A 20,724-nucleotide genomic window follows, 5' to 3' on the forward strand; every position below is an offset into this window, starting at 1 on the left:
GTCATTCGAACTCGAACACGTCGCTTCAACTTCGATAATCTTCAATTCAAATATGAAATAGATTATAACATATCTAAACATCAATTTTCAATCTGAATCGATGATTCTTTAGAGCTTATTCAGTTCAAATCTTGCTAGACAATCAGAATTCAAACCAACGTCGCAATTATTCGAGTTCGATAAATCTGTCGATTCAAATATCATTATATCTTGATTCTCAACATAATCACATATTCAATTCATCCACAATAACTTGAAGATGAGCTTTAGACATTGAGAATGCATAACAATTCAAAATCTTGAACCGGCGGCGTAACGATACGATTTCGATCTTTTCAAAAGCTTAAACATCAATATGATCATCATCTTAACAATATAACATCATCAATTCTAGCAGCATAACACGTGAATGACAGCCCCCAAAAATCCAGATTTTCGACAATTCTTACAAAAATCAAAATTATGTTCAAACGACGATCTTTTCTCGAGCCGTCTTAGATATGCTATCGTCGTATATGCTAGAACATGTTTATACAATCAAATCTTAATTCTAACAACCTTATAAAATTCAAACATGGTAAAACTTCATAAAACTTACGTCAAAACGTAGCACTCGGAGCTGTGATCGCAAATATATGCTTAATCGAAAATTCTACCGGGCGGATCAAAAGATATCGGAGTGAAAGATCAAAATTTGACTTAACCCTTCTCTTTTCTTATTCTCTCGGTTCTTGCTGGATATTCTGATGAATTTTCTTCCCTTTACACGTTTTATATGGCAAGTTGCAAGGCAAATTGCATTTTGGTCCCTGAACTTTGGCCTAATTATAATTCAGTCCCTGGACAAGCGATTTAATTCAATTTCAATCCTAAATAATTTAAGAATATTAGAATTCAAGTCTAAACTCTAAATATTCTCAAATTAAATATTCTCGAATTAAAATTAAATCATTTCGGACCTTATCGCATTTTAGTCCTTGAAACTGGTCAATATTTGCAAATGGGCCCTTGTTCGGATTTCATCCTCAAATTAAATCCTTGATATTTATAATCTTGGAATTTCCATCTTAAATTCCACAAATATCAATTTCAATATTTTTAATCTTTTAATTTAAGAATTTCGAATATTAAAATCTTAAAATCCGAAAAATCCTCAAATTAAATATTTTTGACCCGAAATTGAAATCTCTAATTTTCATAAATTCTTAACTTCATATTTTCTCTTATTCGGAATTTAAATCTTAAATCCCGTCATTAATAACTTAATATTTTCGGGCCTTACACATTTACTCCTCTATACTATTATATAAAAGATCTGCCTATTATAGTAACTGTCTTGAGGACACCAAATTTATTTATTCCAAAATTATCCTTTTATACTCAATATTTCACTAAAAACTTCTCTTCTCACACACAAAATGTGTGCATTTTTTACTAGTTTAAATAATATTTTTGATTTCGTGTTATCGACTAGATGATACAGTACTTGTTTAGGATAATAATTATGATAAGAATCTTTACTATCAATTAATCAAAGTTCTAAAAAGCGTGAAGCGCGTCGAAGCGTGGAGGTCAAGCTTTTTTAAGCTTAAGCGAGCTTAGAACGAGTTTAAGCGTGAAAAAGCGTTTTCAATTTTTACTATAATTTTAATTATTTTAAGACAAACATTAAATAAAATGTTAGATTAACCATAAATATATGATTTAATATATAATTCAAGTTCTAAACTATAAATATACATATTTATAAAAATGTTTTCATTTTAAAAAATAAATGAAATCTTTCGTTCTAAAAAGCGATCGCTTAATCGAGCTTAAGCGTGTTAAATCTTAAGCGAAATTAAGCATCGATTAAGCGAACTTTTTAGAACATTGCAATTAATTTCAATATTTTTAAATAATTACTGACCTTTTTTTTCCCAAAAAAATAATTAATTTTATTTTCATATATAAGCTCAATGAAAAAACAAATCATGCACGACATCCCACGTCATATCAATCTATTTATTCGTATTCATCTGTTCGTATGCATAGCTGTGAATATTGATATTGCCAGCTTTTTGGATACCAAATATCTTCATATTAAATCTTGTGTGCCCATAAGTATTAATGAATCGCTACAAAACATACATATTAAGTTTTTTTTTTTTTTATGAAATTTTTCTTCAAAAAAAAATATAAATGGAACTCTTAAAGATGTTAGTGACGAGTATTCATTTTTATTATTATTTAAAAATCGGAGAAATTTTTTTATATCAAAAAATTGATGAAATTTGGAAGACGGTGATGGGAACAATTAATACATGACAAAAATCTTCCCATAATTTTTCAATTTGCATAATTTTTGTTTTTAGAGAAGTTTCCTAAGTTGTCTAACATGAAAGATTATGTTTCTCGAGTGGGGATTTTAGATTTATCGATTCAAAAGTGCATTTATATGCGAGCCTTTCATATATTATAATCAAGAAATTAATCATATATATATATATATCAAGGATCCAAAAGTTTTCGTGTTGATTTATTTTTAGGGACATTTTTATCAATAAAAATGATATAAAAAATTGCTTTCGTCGATATATTTCGGATGAAAACAATTAATTTAAAGTCCCAATTTGTGGACTTCCAACGAACACCGACTTGATTACCACGTTGAATTTCCTTTCTTCGTCGTACGGATGTAATTTGTAATTCTTTTTTGTGTTTGATTCATTAAAATTTTGCGCCTCACGTGTTAGGAATCTCTGTCAACGTGACCTACCATATATGCAATTAAAAGCCAATCTATCATATCGTACGAGTATGAAATTTTATTTTATTTTATTTACAAAAAATTAAAAAAAAAACAAGTTAATGTACTGTCAACGTCCACTATAATAATGTAATACGAGTCGCATCAACATAGACCTGGATCTAAGACGTATTTAAGTATTTAAATATGACATTCGTCACACAAAATTGACTTTTATATATATATAATTGTTAAATAAAAATATGAAATTTGATGCTTTATTAACAAGAACAAGTTGAAGTTATGATATCTACCCAGAATCAAATAATCATTAATTGGATAGACGAGAAATTCACCTGTGTGCTACAGCGAGCTATAAATTCCCACTCTTAATGGCCATTTAATGATTTGTCTCCATGATTGCGATTGCTCACCGATATTAATGGCGGATGGTTTCCCAATTAATACAATTTTTTTCTAAAAAAAAAAAAAGAAAAATTACATTTTTTTAAAGTAAAAAAAAAAAAAGAGATTTAACTTCGCTGAATTTCATGTTTTGGAATTATATAATTCTTGTATGTATATTTACATCCGAAGTTTAGGGCACAGGTAAGCTCCACACTTGGATACCATGCGGCAACGGCGGATCCTGATTCCTCTGTACGGAGTCACGAGACTGTAGATTCGTTGCCCGATAATAATTAAATATGAAATGGTGATACATATATTTCATATTCTAGTGTTCGATCGATTAATCTTGTGGAGACGATAAATCTCTTTTAGTGAAATTGTAATTTTATTTATTTGGGTTTATTTATAATTTTTTTAAATATTGTAAGTACTACTTAAATTTAATGTCTCGATTTTTAAAAGGAGGGGGAGGAGGATAGTAATATACTAATATCTCGATCATCGTAATTACTAATTTGGACAACTCTCTATTAAATGAAACCGAAATGGACTATAAAATTGATTTTTTTTTTTTTTTTTAAATAAACAGGACTATAAATTTAGTGCCACGATAAATCCAGCAGAGTATAAATATTGATGCGCCGTGTAATTAAATTCCACACACGCCTCAGTCCTTTAAAATTTAAGAACAAGATTTCAATGCACACATTTACGAAACATTTGACTCTTTCCTATTTTATTTAATCAAAATTCAGTATCATTCTCTTTTCACTATATAATTGTAGACCACTTGAATCAGTGTGAGATAATATAACGACGTTAAATCTCATTTTTTGCACCAAATGATGTGTTAAAATAATTATTTTTTGGCTTAATCAAATCAAATACACACATACATAGATTAATATTATTAAGGATCTGGATAATATGAAAAAAAAAAATTTGGTGTATTGGCTTAGTTTAGGATTTTTTCCTTTTTATCAATTAAAAATTAAAATTATAGCATAATCCCTAATTATTTTTCTTACAATTTAATTTTATCGTTCCAAATTACAGTACGATCCTTCATCAATTTTTTATAAGCATGATATTGCATATATATTTTAAAATATATAAAATTGATTATAAAAAAAACCGCCGATGCAATAGTTAAAGGTGTCAAAATAGGCTAACCGAGCGGACATGTGACGCCCGGGGTTGAGGAGGCGGGGAGTGATCGCTGGTGGCAAGAGGTTGCACGGACAATGAGCGGCTCCTGAAAGGCTTCTAGGCGGAGGGAGACATGAATGAACCGATTCTGCCGAGATGTGAGGGATTCTGAGACTGTGTAGGTATGAGACTGCATAGCTGACGAGAGCTTAAAATATTTCATATGTACTACTCATATCAAGAAGGTGCATCTTATTTTCGGAAGCTCATCACATAAGAACTCCAAAGTTAAGCGTGCTTGACTTGGGGAAATTATAGGATGATTTAACCCCCCCCCCCCCCCCCCCAAGAATTTTCTGAGGGTGCGTGTGAGTGAGGACAAAAGCACACTGAAAAGACTCGTCTTGATACAGTGGGTATCGCCGGTGCCAAGAGGTTGCACGGACAATGAGTCTTTCTAGGCGGAGGGATACATGAATGAACCGATTCTGCCGGAATGAGAGGGATTCTGAGTCTGTGTAGGTATGAGACTGCATAGTTGAGGAGAACTTAAAATATTTCATATGTACTACTCATATCTAGAAGGTGCATCTTCTTTTCGGAAGCTCATCACATAAGAACTCCAAAGTTAAGCGTGCTTGACTTGAAGAAATTATAGGATGGGTGACCCCCTGGGAATTTTCTCATGGTGCGTGTGAGTGAGGACAAAAGCACGCTGAAAAGACCCGTCTTGATACAGTGGGTCGTTACAGGACAACTCAACAATAGCCAGAGCGGGCTGACCCACTTTTTATGTAGGTTGGAGAAACATCAATATAACCCAACCCACATATTTTAGGTGGGAGCGGGCCAACCCGCTGGATTTACGTGTAATTTGGCGAATTGGGACGACCGATCCTAACCCGTAAAAAAACCCATTGTTAGGCAGGGTGGGGCAGAGCCTGTTATTTGGTAGGTTGAAAAATTGCTAACCTAAGTAACTAACATACTTATTTTATATGGCGGAACATACCAACCGACGAATCTAACCTATTTTGATGCTTCTAGCACTAATGTATCTACATAAATTAATCAATGATATATGAACTTGTAGTTAGAATACGTGACGGTAAACCCGGTAACATAATTCAATGTTAAAAAGTTAAACTAATTCTTTAAAAAAAAAAAAAAAACTGTTTTTTTATTATTATTTTTAAAATAAGTTAAAAGTAGCTACTTTAGAGGACGAAACAATTGTTTTGACCTCTGCTCATTAATTAAAAAATGTACACGTCTCATGGAGAGAGGGCGACGACACAAAACCTAGCTTTTCTACTATCAAATACGAAGATAGAAGGACGTGGACACTATTCACACAATACAACTTTATTTTATCGAATATAATTTTAACTAAACGAATGTTATTTACAATCCGATGATTACACTTCATTTCATGACTAAATTTTGAATGATGTTAATAACAGTATATATTTTTCAAATTCACTCTATTTTACGTATATATGAATATGGTTAATAAAAATTGTAGTGCCAATAAAATTAATTTTTTAAAAAAATTTCATAACATATAATATGAAAAGATAAACACTTATCATTGAGCAAAAAACTATAGCTGTTACCGCAACTTTATTTTTTTATACAATTGTGACGGTGCAGACTTGTTGTTGAACTTATGAGTACAAGGAGGGACGCGTCTTACTATTTGGTGATATTCCGGTAAAATTTTTCGGGTTATCACCAAACCCGAGTGGTTGTTAAGAGCTTGGATGCGAAGTGGTTTCTAGATTTATGGGTAGAAGAAAGACAGAGAAGAAGTAGAGCCCAAAACGAAATATGAAAGAGGTCTCTTGCCTTGCCAAGAGGTGTCCTCCCTTCCCTTGACAGGAGGTGTCCTCTATTGCCTTGCCAAGAGGAGTATTGCCTTGCCAGCCAAGATGTGTCTTCCCTTCCCAAGTAGAGAGCCCTTCCCGGAGCACCCTATCCTCCCGAGCACCCTTCTCGGGCTAGAATCAGAACGTGGGTCTCATGGCATGGGCACCATCTGGTAGTGACAGAAAATAATAATGAATAAGCATGGGCATTGTCCAGAAATTGCGAAAAATATCTTGTCACCTTTAATGCTGTCAGGAGACCCATTTCATTCAATCATTACTCTTTCTCAAGAGTTCCCTATAAATACCAGGTTCCTTAGCCTGGCTATAGGAGGTTCTTCATGTTCTTTTACGCTCATCTACATCTTCACATTCACACTCAATTTCTCTCAATATCATAAGCTCACTCCATACATCTTAATCTAACTTAAGCATTGGAGTGGTGACGCCGGAGAATCTCCGGCTCCCCACTGACTAGTTTTTCTTGTTTTTTGGTGCGTAGGCCTCACAAGATAGCCTTTACGACGAGGCAAGGAAGCTTGCTGCTATTTTATTCCGGGGTTATACCCACCCTCAAGTACTCATTTTATAATAATCGCATCACTATTCGTGTTATCTCATGTCCCTTTGAGATCATCCTTTTCCTACCACCGAGTCGCCGACACTGTCGTAAAAAACTGATATCTCTCTTATATAGCCCCACTATACCTATTACATATATAAATTTAGCTCAGCACTTTAATTTATGCAAAAATCTTGGCTCCCCACCGTATGGTAACTTGAGAACGAGGCCCCTACCAAAGATCGATCAATTAAACGTTAAACCAAAGTTATTTTGTCACGTATATGGGATTTTGATAATTAGTTTGTCAAATTATTTTTTTTATACGATGATTTATATATACAATATATATTTTAATTTTCAGTCAAGAACTCACTAGCTAGAATGCTGCATATATGACACCAAATATGTTAACAATATATATCCTACATCATCTGCAATATTCATACTAAAAATACAAAATTCAATTCAGGCCAACTTACAAAGACAATTTTACATTCTTTTTTAAAAAAAGAACGAAAAATTCGTAATGTATATATAAAATTTTGCTACTAGTTAAAATCTAAAAGATGCGTGAAAAAGAAATATTGGATTTATTAAGAGTTGTGTACCGACACCCATCTCGAGGGGAGCCCTCAGCATATATATTATTGTACTGAAAAATATGGTTGCGCCACCGTGGGAGGGGCGGTGGTAGGGGCTACAAATAATGCAGATTTACGGTGGCCGACTCCAAAGGCCGTTGTAGGGTTTTGCTATGCCTACGATATATACTTCGTGCTTCACCGACACTTCTTTAATTTGGACCTACAATTTTACTATATATTACATTAAACGTATTTTTGGTTTTTATTTTTTAGATCAAATATCTTTCATTATTATCTTCGGGAAAAAAAATGTCATTATTTAATATCATACGACGGATATTTTAATGTTCTTTTTCATAAAACACAATATGATAATATAATAATTTTTTTCCGATACAATGGGGTAATGGTTTTTCTTATCATATATAACTAAACATCCACGCGAGTAGGATTTGAACTCGACATCTCGTGTCTTGGAGGTCATTTTTTTTTTTTTTTTTTGTGAAGATAACAAATCCTACAATAAAGAAAATCAAACTCTTGATAATTGATCAATCATCGTCCTTGTTATTAGGTCAAGTGATCCTCACCTAATAGAGTAATTTCGAAACATTATGGAAAGATGAATTTAATATAGTTATATCGTAGCTATTTTTGTATTGTTATTTTTGTTACTGAACATATTGCATGAAAGTTTAAAATTACTTTTTGTGTGCAAATTAAATAATTTGCTAACTAAAAAAGAAAAAATTTGTGGCAACCCATTGAGATCCCACTACCTTGTTCTAGTAAAACAAGCCCGTGAAATAGATTGGGCCTAAAGTATGATCCAGAAATGAGAGAGGTGATACGTGGGGACGAAACCTTCTGTTACACTTGGTGCTACAAACTGTGCTATACTTTGCTAAAAACAACCCCGTTTGCACAAATTATTAAAAATTAAATTCATTAAACAACATGGATGAACAAAATATAATTAATCATTGATAAAATGTTCGATTCACCTATTTTTTCAATTAAAATAGGCAATAAATTGTGTCCCAAGCACGATAAATGAGTAAAACAATTTATTGATGATTTTTTTAATTGAAAAAATAGGTGAATCAAAAATTTTATCAATGATTAATTATATTTTGTTCATCCATATTATTTAATGAATTTAATTTTTAATAATTTGTACAAACGAGGTTGTTTTTAGCAAAGTGTAGCACGGTTTGTAGCACCAAGTGTAGCAGAGGATTTCGTCCGTGATACGTGAGGGTTATTCAGTCATACCACTTTATTTCAAATTTGGTTTAATATATATATATATATATATTTTGAAAAATGGTTTAATATTTTTGGGCTGTCATAAATCAGGCAATCCAATAATATTGGATACGGCTTGATTAGGATGATAATAAAACTTGAGTCACACAACACGAAAAGTAAACCGACGAGTTCCTCTGGATTCCCGGACTTGGCAAGAACCGAGTCGAAAATAGTCGATGCCCGGTGCCTAACGAGTCGCCGGCCATAGCAAGAACCGATCGAGTAAAAAATATTGTTTGGTGAACTGTGTTCAAGGTTAATGTATTTTTTAGCAAATAAATGCATATAATGTTTGGTACTATACTACCATTTTGGGTTTTGAAGAAATGACGTATTTTTTGTTCGAATTTGTTTTGGATAAAGAAATATCGATCATGTCATTAAGGTAGTGTTTGCAACCTCTAAAAATAAGTGATTATGGAGATTCTTTTGTTGAAAGAATCTTCATAATCACTTATTTTTAGAGGTTGCAAACACTACCTAAATCACCATGAAGCAATATCATAGTATCATTACCAATTCCTCAACCATGTTTCAATACTTCTTTCGAAAAATACAAAAGTAAACAATCGATTTAACAAGAAGGGTAAAAAGAATGCACACTTTAATATGAGGAGCAAAATCATCTAAACAAAATAACCCATACAAAGGCCTATCAAACAATCTATTTCCCACACAACAACAAAGAATGGAGGACACCGGACACCATAAAGACACTTACATGGGATCACAATGTTTGATCCCTCAGTATACAACTAGTTTCGCATTCCAGTTGCTTTCTTCATGTCATCGATTGAATTGTAAATAGTCCAACCTCGAGCAGATCTTCATCTAGCAATCGACTGAGAACGAGAGGAGTCGTCTTTATTTCCCCAGCTATCTTTCACCCCACATGCTTGGATCGGGCGTTCAATGACTCCCACTCCCGCTATTTCTTTTTTCAAAACCGAACAATACTTGCCGAATGTTTGTACACTAACATATAGTCGGAAGTCCACAGAAAATAAGAACCTTCTTTCTAACTTGTTCATTTCAGTCGTGCTCACGCCTCCCACACGAGCATAGTACGCGTTGTTGAAGAATCTGAAAGTTGATTAGAATCTTTCGTATCACAAGCTCACAAAAAGGAAATAAACATATGAACACATAGTTTTAGTGCAGCCCTCCAAAACACTTGATCCAAACACAACCTTGTAGATTCAATCATGATGGCATGAAATAATAACTCATAACATAAAATAATAGGAAAGAGTGTTGCCTTTAATATCAAAATCAATAATTGGCGGTAACGATGCATATAATCTTTTAACCTTTATTGCAATTCAAGTACCATATCGAATGCTGTACCATAAAGATAGGGTTGATAGCTCAGTAAGTGTTTTTGTGGTTCTCATGGTAACAAAGTTTTAAAAAAAATATAAACAAATAAAAAATAAACAAGAAGATGCATCCAAAGATATTTCTTATCTTAACATGAAGAAAACGAAGCCATGTGAAAATATTTGCTTTTGTGTAACTTACGCGTCATCCATAAATTTTGCAGCCACCATAACACTGGTTATTAAAAGTCGGTGGATGTTGAGGGAGGTTAAGCGTGCATTCGTCCGCTGAATATATCTATCCACATATATATGAGCAATAACAAAGCAGGAAGGACTGCAGCTCGAGTACTTAAAAATCCGATCAATATATTGTTGAATGCTAAGTGAAGGGGCTCTTAGACCATGAAAGATGGTGATAACATCTTTAACCTGATTGGTTTCAAGAATTCTTTCATTTTTATGGATGGATCTCTCCAAGAACATTGAAAGAAGTGATAAAACTCGGGGATTTCCTCGATTGTCCTTGATCGAGTCCTTAAGCCCTAATATCGCATCATCATTTGAGAATACAGTCTCGGTTTCAGGAGCCAAAGCTCCCATATCCTGGAACTTGTCCGTGTATGCGCTGAAGAAAAGAGAAACCAATCAGCATCTGACAGCATCAGATTTACAAAATTAATGAACGGTTGCACAGATTGATTTGATAACCAAATCGAATAAAAAATTTAATAAGGGACATGGGTTGGATACAATTTTAGATCTGCCAGGGGATAACTTAAGAGGAAAGAATATAATGTTTGTACCGTTTTACCGTTGCAGATACAACTCAATGAATGACCATATTGATAGATTCTTTATTAATACTCACAAAAAAGTCAAACTCCACACGATCGAAAGCAACCAGAAGTCGAAAAAGATAAATCACGCCCTGCATCACACTGCTCTATGATGGATTAATTCATGAACCAAGTTAAAAATCCAATTCTAGGGTCCAGAATGATGTGTGCTATATGCATATCATGGACAAAATGGAGAATTGATAACCCTATGTGACAGTTTTCAGCTTACTAAGCTCCGGAAATTGAATAATCGCAGACGACTACATGGTTTGGGGCAAACCACGAGTGGTAACACAATCTAAACCTGCATTTGAAGGATAAAAGCTCCACCGGAAAATATCACTACCATTTTGTGGCTAATTGTTCTATCAGTAGCTGAACCTACATTGGCTAGAGCTAGTTCAGATAGAGGGACGTCCATGGCCTTTGCCGGACTTGTACCATTTCATAAAAATGTAAGTTCTGCGCTGCAAAACACACCAAGTCACTTCCTACTTCTAAAATTTCGTAGGTCCATTAAATCAAGAATGTTGCTCCTTGAATCAAGTGATCACCAAAGGTGTAATCGAGCTCTAAATCTTCTTGAATCAAATGATCACAAATGTTCACATTGACAGGAAGAATTTGAAAGAGACTTGCATAACTACAAATAGATACAAATTAGTAGATCCAGTACACACCAAGAAACTTTTCCCATACAAATAACCAACAAAGCCACAGAAACATTAAAAACATAAAATTAAAGAAAGAAACAATGAAGCACAAACAAAAACACATTTTTTTGCTCATCTCCGTCCTCTTTTACCAAACAAGAAAGGGTCTCCAAAAATACAGAAATTTATTAAAAGCTTCAGGCAGAATTGCCCATTTTCTCTAAACCTACAAAGAAACCTAGAGAATCAATAAACACGTAAAACTAAACGGGAAAAAAAAAAAAAAAAAAAGCCAGTGAAGAACAAACAAAAACACAATCTTTTCTTATCTCCATCCTCTTTCATACGACAGGAAAGAGCCTCCAAAAACCAGAATTTTAATAAAAGCCTTAGACAAAATTACCCAATTCAAGTAGACCTAAAAAAATCAGAAAAAAATCCACTTTTCCTCCATGAAATCAAAAAACCCAACTCAAATAACTCAGCAAACCAAAGAATCCATCAACAGCAAAACAAAAGATTCCCAAGAAGATTCAAGAAAATGCAGCATAAGCTCACACTAACTTCTTACAAGATCTGCAACTTCAAACGACTTCAGTATTCCACATCAGAAAATTTTCCTGACGCAGAATCTCAATGTTGTTGAATAATTTACATCTAAAAGCATCGAGCTTTGCACCACTTATCCACGGGAAGGTAGATTCGTTCAATGAACAAGTAATTAATATGCGTACAGTTGCGTAAATAGATAGTTAATTATATGGATACATGTATACATTTGTGTGGAAGGGATCCAGCTTTATTCAAGTAACAAAACTCTTCACATGGAAGCTCTAATTCATAGAATAATTATATAATAATAAAAAATAATGGAATAACTACATGAGAGGGAAACAATTACGGTGATTGTGTCGGTAGTCCAATTAATTCATTCACTTGCGGTGCGGCGTGACCGTGGGTCCCGGATGTATTTTCTTCACATTATATATATTTTTTCATTTGATCAAACTCTTCACAATATATATATATATATAATATTCTAAAAAGTGATGGACGCTAGGTATGCTGTCTAGAACGGCTTAGGAGGTTTTTTTTTAGGTTAAATATCTTATTATTTTAGTTTGATTTATTTTAATATTTTTTCAATAAATCATTTTTATCGAATTTACATTTCAAAGTAGTATTTTTTTAATCTAAATATCTAATTATTCTTGTTTATCTTAATATATCTTCAATAAAATTCATCTTTATCGAATTCAAACTTGAAATACATGACATATTTCTCGCATTCATCCGCTACAAATTGATGGACAAATATGTCAAATAATATTTTTTAAAAAAGTAAAATAAAAAATAAAAAAATTATATATATTTTAATCTAAACGACCATCTAGGCGGATTTTGAAGCGTCTAAGCGGCGATTAAGGGACCTAGATGGTCAATTAATGTAATAACTCTTATAAGCTTTAACTGTCTAAAAATCGGGGCGTTGGGCAACTGCCTAGCGCCTAGGTGCCGCCTAGACGCAATGGCGGACACATAATTTTTAGTCTACCCGGGCTAAAATTTTAAGCTCTCGTATTCTTTGATATTTTAAATTAAGCTACCCGGGCTAACACCAAATTAAACCAAAATTATTTAAAAAATTTATATACAAAATTTTAAAAAAAATTCAGGACTACCCGGGCTAAAGGCTAAAGCCCGGGTGAGCTTCAACGTGGATCCGTCATTGCCTAGACGGTCATAGGCGCCGCCTTGTAGAATACTAATATATATTAGTTTTCTTTAATTTTCTTTTGTTGGTGATATTATAATTTTTTGAGGGAAAACATTTTCAGAATTTATTAGTAATTTATGATTAAAGAAATGCACTTGTCTAGTATTACCCAACTATTATATAGTTCTAATGGCCTTGCTATGTTTAGGTCGTCAATGGTTCTTCTCCTAAACATCGTCGTCGTAATTATTATGATAAAAATAGACGTGTTTGTTAAAACTAGCAACTAAAGTTTCTTCTATATAGGTTGATACGACTTATAATCTTGACATTAAACTGAAAATATCACTAGTTTTGTTTATCAATTTTATCAAATTAATATATACATTCCTAGTGTTTTCGAGAGAAAATAATTTATTGCATGCAAAAGGGCTCCTTCAAAGGATCATCGCATGAGGGTTATACACAAATATTTGATTATTATTGAGGCCACGAAATGAGACAATCAAGTGGGTGTTGATTAGATTCCCCATTATTTGAAGTGTGCATATTCGGACAACCATTTGACGGTGTAATAATATTAATATATGAGAATAATATATATGAGAACGTTATTACGTTAGATTATCTCAAGATGAATCGATTATGTTAATAATTAGAGCCAAAATTAAAATTTTTGATAAAAAAAATAATATTTTTTATGGATCGAATCAGATAAAAAATCTATATTATAAATTGTCATATAAGATCATATAGGAATTTTTGTGCTAAGAAAAATTTCATGTAAATGGTATGGTGGGGATCTTCCTTTGTTTCATTATCATTATCATCATTATTTTAGGACCGATCTTTCTTTGTTATTGTTTTTTGGAAAGTCTCTTTCTTTATTTCGGTAAAGTAACAAAAAAAAAAAAAAAACATAAAATTCGTATATGTTTGGAGGTCAAATTCTATTTATGATTTCTGAATTTTCAACCCCTACTAGCTACAAAGGGCCTTCCCCAAGTACCATACATACAAGTACAACAATTATAAAAATTAAAACAATCGCTCATCGAGAGGCCAACAACATATGAATTATTAAAGTAATAAAGAAGAAAATAATATATAACTTAAACAACAATTGTTTATTATTAGCCAAGAATGTAATTCTTTAGGACAAGACACTTGTTCCCGATCGGGTTTGACTTCAATTTTAATAATAATCTTGTTAATGTTCATATCCAATTTCACTGAATTTTTTGTTTATGGAACTGTTTATTTATTTTTACGTCTAATAAAGTTTATTTAACAAAATGACGAAAATGTCTCTTTTAAATTAAATTTGGGGTTAAATAAAGAGAGAGACGATGAATGATTTTTAGTCGAGATTTTTGCATTTACCACTTTTGTATAAATTTATTGTGTTCGATGCTTATCTTGGTATAAAAATTATAACACGTGAAAAATTTAATTGTCAAATTCGTTAAATACATGTAGATCATGAATGCGAACTTAAAACATAAAATATGGGTTTATCAGGTATAAAATAAAACATTTTTGTCATTAATTAATTAATCAACATATATATATATATTGCAAGTGGGCTATAAAGCCCAGTTAATATATGGGCACAAACCATATATATGGGCCCAAACTTGGGCCATCTTAAATCGACAAGGCATTATCCATTCCAAACAATGTGCAGCGGGAATTGTACTGTTCTCTTCCTCCGGCGCTCTGCAGTTTAAAATTACAGTTTTCTTTCCCGATCTTTCAAAGATCTCTTTGGATTACTTGAAGAAGCAGCAGCATTTGAGGAAATCTCTCCATTTCGCAATCTTGTTTCGGCGCGCAAATTTTCAGGTTGTTCTTTCTTGCTTCTCTCAATTTTGCTTCCGATCTCTGCTTCTCGTTCGCCGCGTTTTCCCCTTGCAGTTGACCTGAAGTTTCCATCACTGCTTTGGTTTTTTGGGGAATTTAATGATGTGAATGCAGCTTGTACTTATGGATCTCTTGTTAAATGTGTATAGCAGTGTCATGTTCGCTGTACCACTATCTTATCGTGTTTATTCCATTGCTTTATACGTGGTTCTTGATTTTGGCAAGCTTTAAAACGGTTCGGCCTTAACTTGTTAACTTCTGTTTTGTAATGGGAATTGTATTTTATTGATCGATGGACTTTGGGATACAGTTATGTTTTCTTTTCTTTTCTTTTCTTTTTTTCCCCATGTGCGGATAAACGTGACGGTCGTAGTTTTTAATGTTACGGTGTTTAGTTTCAGGTTATTTTGAGATGGAATTTGGGGTTCTGCCGGTCAAGTTATGGCCCCCGAGCCAAAATACTCGACTGATGCTTGTTGAGAGGATGACTATGAACCTGGTAACTCCCTCCATCTGGTCTCGAAAATATGGTCTCTTGAGTCACAAAGAAGCGGAGGAGGATGCCAAGAAAATAGAAGCCGACGCTTTTGCTGCAGCAAACCAACATTTCGAGAAGGAGACTGATGGAGATGGAAGTTCCGCCGTGCAATTGTATGCCAAGGAATCTAGCAGGCTCATGATTGAGGTTATCAAACGAGGCCCTACTATGAAACTTGGTGGAGAACCTGATATATTAGACAAAATAAAAGAATCTGATGGAACTGTGTTTGATATATCTAATGATCCACGAAAGATTATTGATGCAAGTGATGCCGAGAAACTGTTTGAAAGGTTAACTGAGCCTGGAAATAAGTATAGGAAGATATGTTTCAGTAATACAAGTTTTGGTCGGGATGCGGCGCATATTGCTGAACCTACATTGTCATCCCTCAAGGACAAATTAACTGAGGTAGACCTATCGGATTTCATTGCTGGAAGAGAAGAGGAGGAAGCCCTAGAAGTCATGACTATATTTTCTTCTGCTCTGAAAGGAGCTAAGCTGCGATATCTTAACTTGTCGAACAATGCTTTGGGTGAGAAGGGTATCAGAGCATTTGAGGCACTTTTAAGGTCTCAGTGTGATTTGGAGGAGCTGTATCTGATGAATGATGGCATCTCAGCTGAGGCTGCAGTAGCAGTCCACGAGTTAATTCCATCGACTGAGAAACTCAGGGTTCTTCACTTTTATAACAACATGACAGGAGATGAAGGTGCGATTGCTATATCTAGAATGGTGAAAAGTTCTCCACATTTAGAGGATTTTCGATGTTCCTCTACAAGGATAGGATCTGAAGGAGGAATCGCGTTAGCAGAAGCACTTGGAACATGTGCCCATTTAAAGAAGCTTGATTTGGTGGATAATATGTTTGGTGTTGAATCTGGATTGGCTTTGAGCAAGGCGTTATTTGCATTTTCTAATCTATCTGAAATCTACCTCAGCTACTTGAATTTTGAGGATGAAGGGTCTACTGCCATTGCGAATGCCCTAAAGGAATCTGCTCCATCTCTGGAAGTTCTTGAGATGGCTGGAAATGAAATCACTGCAAAAGCTGCCCCTGCTCTTGCTGCCTGTATAGCTTCAAAACAGTTACTTGTCAAACTAAACTTGGCTGATAATGAACTAAAGGACGAGGGTGCTATCATAATTTCCAAGGCACTGGAAGTCGGTCACGCTCGATTGCATGAAATAGACATGAGCACCAACTTGATAAGAAGGGCTGGTGCGAGGTGCTTAGCCCAAGCTGTTGTAAGTAAACCAAGACTTAAATTGCTAAACATCAATGGCAACTACATTTCTGATGAAGGGATTGATGAGGTAAAAGATTTATTCAAGTATTTTCCCAATGTTCTTGGTCCATTGGATGACAATGATCCCGAAGGAGAAGATTATGATGATGAGGATGACAAACAAGGTGGTGACAACGATGAACTGGAATTCAAGCTCAAGGGTCTTGAAATTAAACAGGAGGAATAATAATTGTTCAATACTTGTTACTCGGTTTCACTATCCCACAGCCTTCTGTACTTTCTGTTCTTTGTCTGAGTAGGGTTCAATCGTACCATTTTGTTTTAGCCAGGAACAAATTTCACATTGAGGAAAAGTAGTTGCAAGATCTTGTACTTGATCTAAACTTGGTCTAATTGTATTCATGTGTGTTTCCTAATTTCTTTTGTATCTTGGAAGTGAATTGCTTTAAAATTGTTTTTAATTCCCTTTTCAATTCTAGAACTGCAATTTATGAGTGTCCATGTATGTATGGATAATTCTCAAGTCCGATATGTTGCTCTTGAATCTTGATAGAGTTTCTGGAGACATCTATTCTAACCAGGATTTACTCATTGTTTTTGGCCTGTGTTATAAGAATGTTTTATGCACTGGTAGTCTCTGATGTAACTTGGATGTACATATGAATATATTTCAGATTTTGCTATTTTACATATTTCCATCTGTTTGTTGTTAACTACACAATAAATTATGAATATGATTTCAATTGCTAGAAATAAAAGCTGATATGCCGGCATCCCATTTGATATTAACACAATTGTGATATTTTTATTTTTTTTGTTTAATCGCATGGTGATGACTTTGTTGTGATTTCCTACCGAAGGGATGTTGATTATGTTAGAGGATAAGGTTTTGCCCTTTGGACGTTTTTTTTTTGTGCAGGCTTTGCAGTTCATGTATGCTTCACCATCAAAATTTGCAAGTAAGAAAGAACTGGAAACTGTTGTGAATTTTAGCAATGTAGTTGATGGGACAAAATGCAGTTTTTCAACTGAGAACATTTTAAAGGAAATGATACGAAGAAAATGATTAAATGAGATGTAAACAAAGCCAAAAGCAGTTAGCCTTTTCAATTGGATAAATTTTAAAGAAAGAAGATTTAAGAAAACCAGATGTAAACAGATAGCTTGAAACAGCTAGTTATCCTATTTTCGTAATGGCTTTATTTCCAAATGCAGGGTGTTCACGCTTCGGTTTTCGGTTCAGTTCGGCTCGATTTTTTTCGATCGGTTAACCAAACCGAAAACCGATTTTTTTTTTTTTTTATTTTTTTCGATTTTTTTTTATTTTTTAATATTTTAATTAATTTTTTATTTGTTTTTATTAATAAATAAATATAAAGTAAATAAAATAAATGTAAATTCGGTTAAACCGAAAACGGAACCGAAAAACCAAAAAAATTCGGTTTTTAACCGAAACGGTTCAGTTCGGTTCGGTTCGATTCGGACCGAATGAAGCTGCTTCAAAATCAGGCATTAAAAACGTAGCTTAACTTGATCCTGTTCTTCCAACTTTTTCGCACCCTTAATGGGATCATCAACAAAATTGCCATTTCTCTTAATTGAGTTTTTCACTTGTCGGGCCACAAAACACTAATCATGCAGCCACAGGTACTTTCAATGCTGCTAGAATCTTGTCATCTATCTCAAATTGAATTTGTTTCTTGTCTCTACCAATCTTTACATATTCATCGAACCGTTCCTTCAAGTCCACAGTAAGGTTTGTTGTTCCGCTCCATCCAAGGATCTCCTTTGCAGCTCGTGGCTCGGAATAAAAATGCTGCAGGGGCACATAATAATCAATATCAATACTAGCTTGGTCAGTCTATTAGCAAGAGCTGCAGGACATTAGTAGGAGGATATTCTATACTATTATCTGCAAGCCACACATTCTGCAGCAACTTGAGCTATTAAAAAATAGATCTAGACATACCATGTTACGGAAAGGAAATGCCTTCTTTGCATCAATTCCGACTGCTTTTGGATCATAATGGATGATTTCAACAGGAAGCCCGGCAGCTTTAGCACATAGTTTAGCCATTCCATCAAGTGTCACAGCACGGTCACTAACAGAATTGAAGATGTTACCACTTGCGGCCTCTGGATTTTCGACAGCCAAAGTAAGCATCGAGGACAAGTCCCTGACATGGGCAATGTTGGTCAATTGCATCCCGGATCCAGGAATCAGGACCGGCCTTCCTCGAACTATACCTGTACAAAGATCGATAACCGCACCTCATCACTTAGGATTAATAGCAGAAACATCTCCAGGCACACCACATAATAATCATGGAACTGAATTTTTCTGGTTTTTTCCCTATTTGAAATAGTTCAAGAACTTTGTAGTTTCTTTCTTTTTCTAGCATAAATATCCTACATCAACAACCTTATTCATTGAAGCATGTGTGATGATGCAAACATTTTAAATGAAATGTTTTAGTATCTTTTCAAGATTTTGCACTTACGGTCAAAGAACCATTCCTCACAGTCCTTGTTGTTACCGGATCCAATCATGTATTGTGGGCGGAATGACGCCCAGTTACCAAAGGTCTCTGAGATGTATTGCTCAACTTCAACATGGCCAGCACTGGCTTTGACAGCATCCTGCAGTAGCAACTGATCAGTTTTTGGTTCAAGTCCAGGGGTGTATATATATATCTGGTTTTGTTTTCTGATATTTATTTTTGAGAAAATGAGCTTTTCAAAATGGTTTTGGAAAATCAAGTGTATGCATGTTTTGGTCAACTTTATAGGAAAACACAAAGTTCATTGTAGCATTTACATTGTGTAAAATTTATATCCAAGTGTGAGTATGTAGTTAAGAAATTATACCCCTTCGACATGAGGAGGTTCATCCGTCGTCTTGTAAATCCCAGCACTGCTGATAAACAAGAATTGTTGTGCGCCACTACTCTTTGCCCAATCTGCCACAGGCCTATGAATAGACAATGATATTAGAAGATATGTGCACTTTGCATGGACAAATAATATTTTGGTCTCAAGTTTTCTTGATTGCTAATTGCTTGAATGAAACGATCATAATAAGACACGAACCTCACAGCTTCCAAATCCTTGCCATTGTTATCCAACACCACATGAAATGCAGCACCTTCCAATACCTTGCCAATATCCACCGGCTCACCCCACACGGTTTTCCCACCAGCACTCACAATTTCCTGCAAAATCAGAAGCCAAACACGAAAATCCCATCACGAAATCATCAAAGATCAATTTTTTTTTCATCCTGCTTATGTACTGGACAAATTCTCAACTGAAAATCTGTTGAAAGGAGGCTTCTTCATCTTGTCCGACGCCTCCTCACCGATGGTGAAGATGGTGACATCGTGGCCAGAGCCCAGAAGTTCCTTTGCGAAGTAGAAACCAATGACTGCGTGGCCACCGCTGTTTGTGTTCACGATGAGCACTTTTTTCTTCTCTGCCTTGACCGTAGATGGATGGGAAATAGCTGAAGAAGAAGCCCTTTTGGAAGTTTTTGCAGAGAGAGCTAGAAAAGATGGAGAAATGGAGATAGAAGAGGAAAGAGGGTTGAATGAAGGAACTGAGAGAGACAAGTGTGAGAAGTGGCAGATAGAGGAAGTAGACGATGAAGAAGGAGATAATATGGAACTGGAGAATATAGAAGAAGGAGCAGCAGCAGTGGCCATTGAATTCTTTCACACTTTGTAATTGGTTTCTTGATACGATTGATCTTGTGAGAATAATAGCTCTTTGATTTGTTGGTTTTTTGTGGATTGCCTTTTATGCTTCGATTTACAAATGTGTAGTCACTGTGTGCCGTTCTTGCCGGGTGGAAAATATGTGGTCGTTAATTTGAATGGATATGTCATGTTCCCTCTTTTTATTTTTCAATTAAAAAAATGTTTTTATAG

The 20,724-nt window shown here is 34.3% G+C and overlaps 3 protein-coding genes across 5 annotated transcripts; 1 reads left to right on the forward strand and 2 right to left on the reverse strand.

The window, feature by feature from the left end:
• Nucleotides 1-9,142: 9,142 nt before the first annotated feature.
• On the reverse strand, nt 9,143-12,246 carry LOC140890881 (cyclin-P3-1). Of its 2 annotated transcripts, none has more exons than XM_073299019.1 (3): nt 12,002-12,246; nt 10,138-10,563; nt 9,143-9,699 (listed from the first exon to the last, which is right to left on the reverse strand). In XM_073299019.1, exons 2-3 carry the CDS (start codon nt 10,536-10,538, stop codon nt 9,444-9,446), a joined length of 657 nt encoding a protein of 218 aa, XP_073155120.1. In that variant the 5' UTR covers nt 10,539-10,563; nt 12,002-12,246; the 3' UTR covers nt 9,143-9,443. The 2 variants fall into 2 exon arrangements, with proteins under 2 accessions (XP_073155120.1, XP_073155119.1); XM_073299018.1 differs by having other exon boundaries at nt 11,995-12,246.
• Nucleotides 12,247-14,829: 2,583 nt separating this feature from the next.
• On the forward strand, nt 14,830-17,432 carry LOC140891286 (RAN GTPase-activating protein 1). 2 transcript variants are annotated; one of them, XM_073299706.1, is made up of 2 exons: nt 14,830-14,992; nt 15,406-17,432. In XM_073299706.1, the coding sequence occupies exon 2, from the start codon at nt 15,423-15,425 to the stop codon at nt 17,022-17,024; it is 1,602 nt and encodes a 533-aa protein (XP_073155807.1). In that variant the 5' UTR covers nt 14,830-14,992; nt 15,406-15,422; the 3' UTR covers nt 17,025-17,432. The 2 variants fall into 2 exon arrangements, with proteins under 2 accessions (XP_073155807.1, XP_073155806.1); XM_073299705.1 differs by having other exon boundaries at nt 15,412-17,432.
• Nucleotides 17,433-18,310: 878 nt separating this feature from the next.
• LOC140891622 (chloroplast stem-loop binding protein of 41 kDa a, chloroplastic) lies at nt 18,311-20,630 on the reverse strand. The gene is made up of 6 exons (XM_073300209.1): nt 20,107-20,630; nt 19,889-20,010; nt 19,667-19,769; nt 19,300-19,438; nt 18,768-19,045; nt 18,311-18,614 (listed from the first exon to the last, which is right to left on the reverse strand). The coding sequence occupies exons 1-6, from the start codon at nt 20,497-20,499 to the stop codon at nt 18,432-18,434; spliced, it is 1,218 nt and encodes a 405-aa protein (XP_073156310.1). The 5' UTR covers nt 20,500-20,630; the 3' UTR covers nt 18,311-18,431.
• Nucleotides 20,631-20,724: the final 94 nt, after the last annotated feature.

The sequence above is a fragment of the Henckelia pumila genome, chromosome 3 (genome assembly GCF_033568475.1).
Source record: "Henckelia pumila isolate YLH828 chromosome 3, ASM3356847v2, whole genome shotgun sequence".
In the NCBI taxonomy this organism is placed as follows: domain Eukaryota; kingdom Viridiplantae; phylum Streptophyta; class Magnoliopsida; order Lamiales; family Gesneriaceae; genus Henckelia; species Henckelia pumila.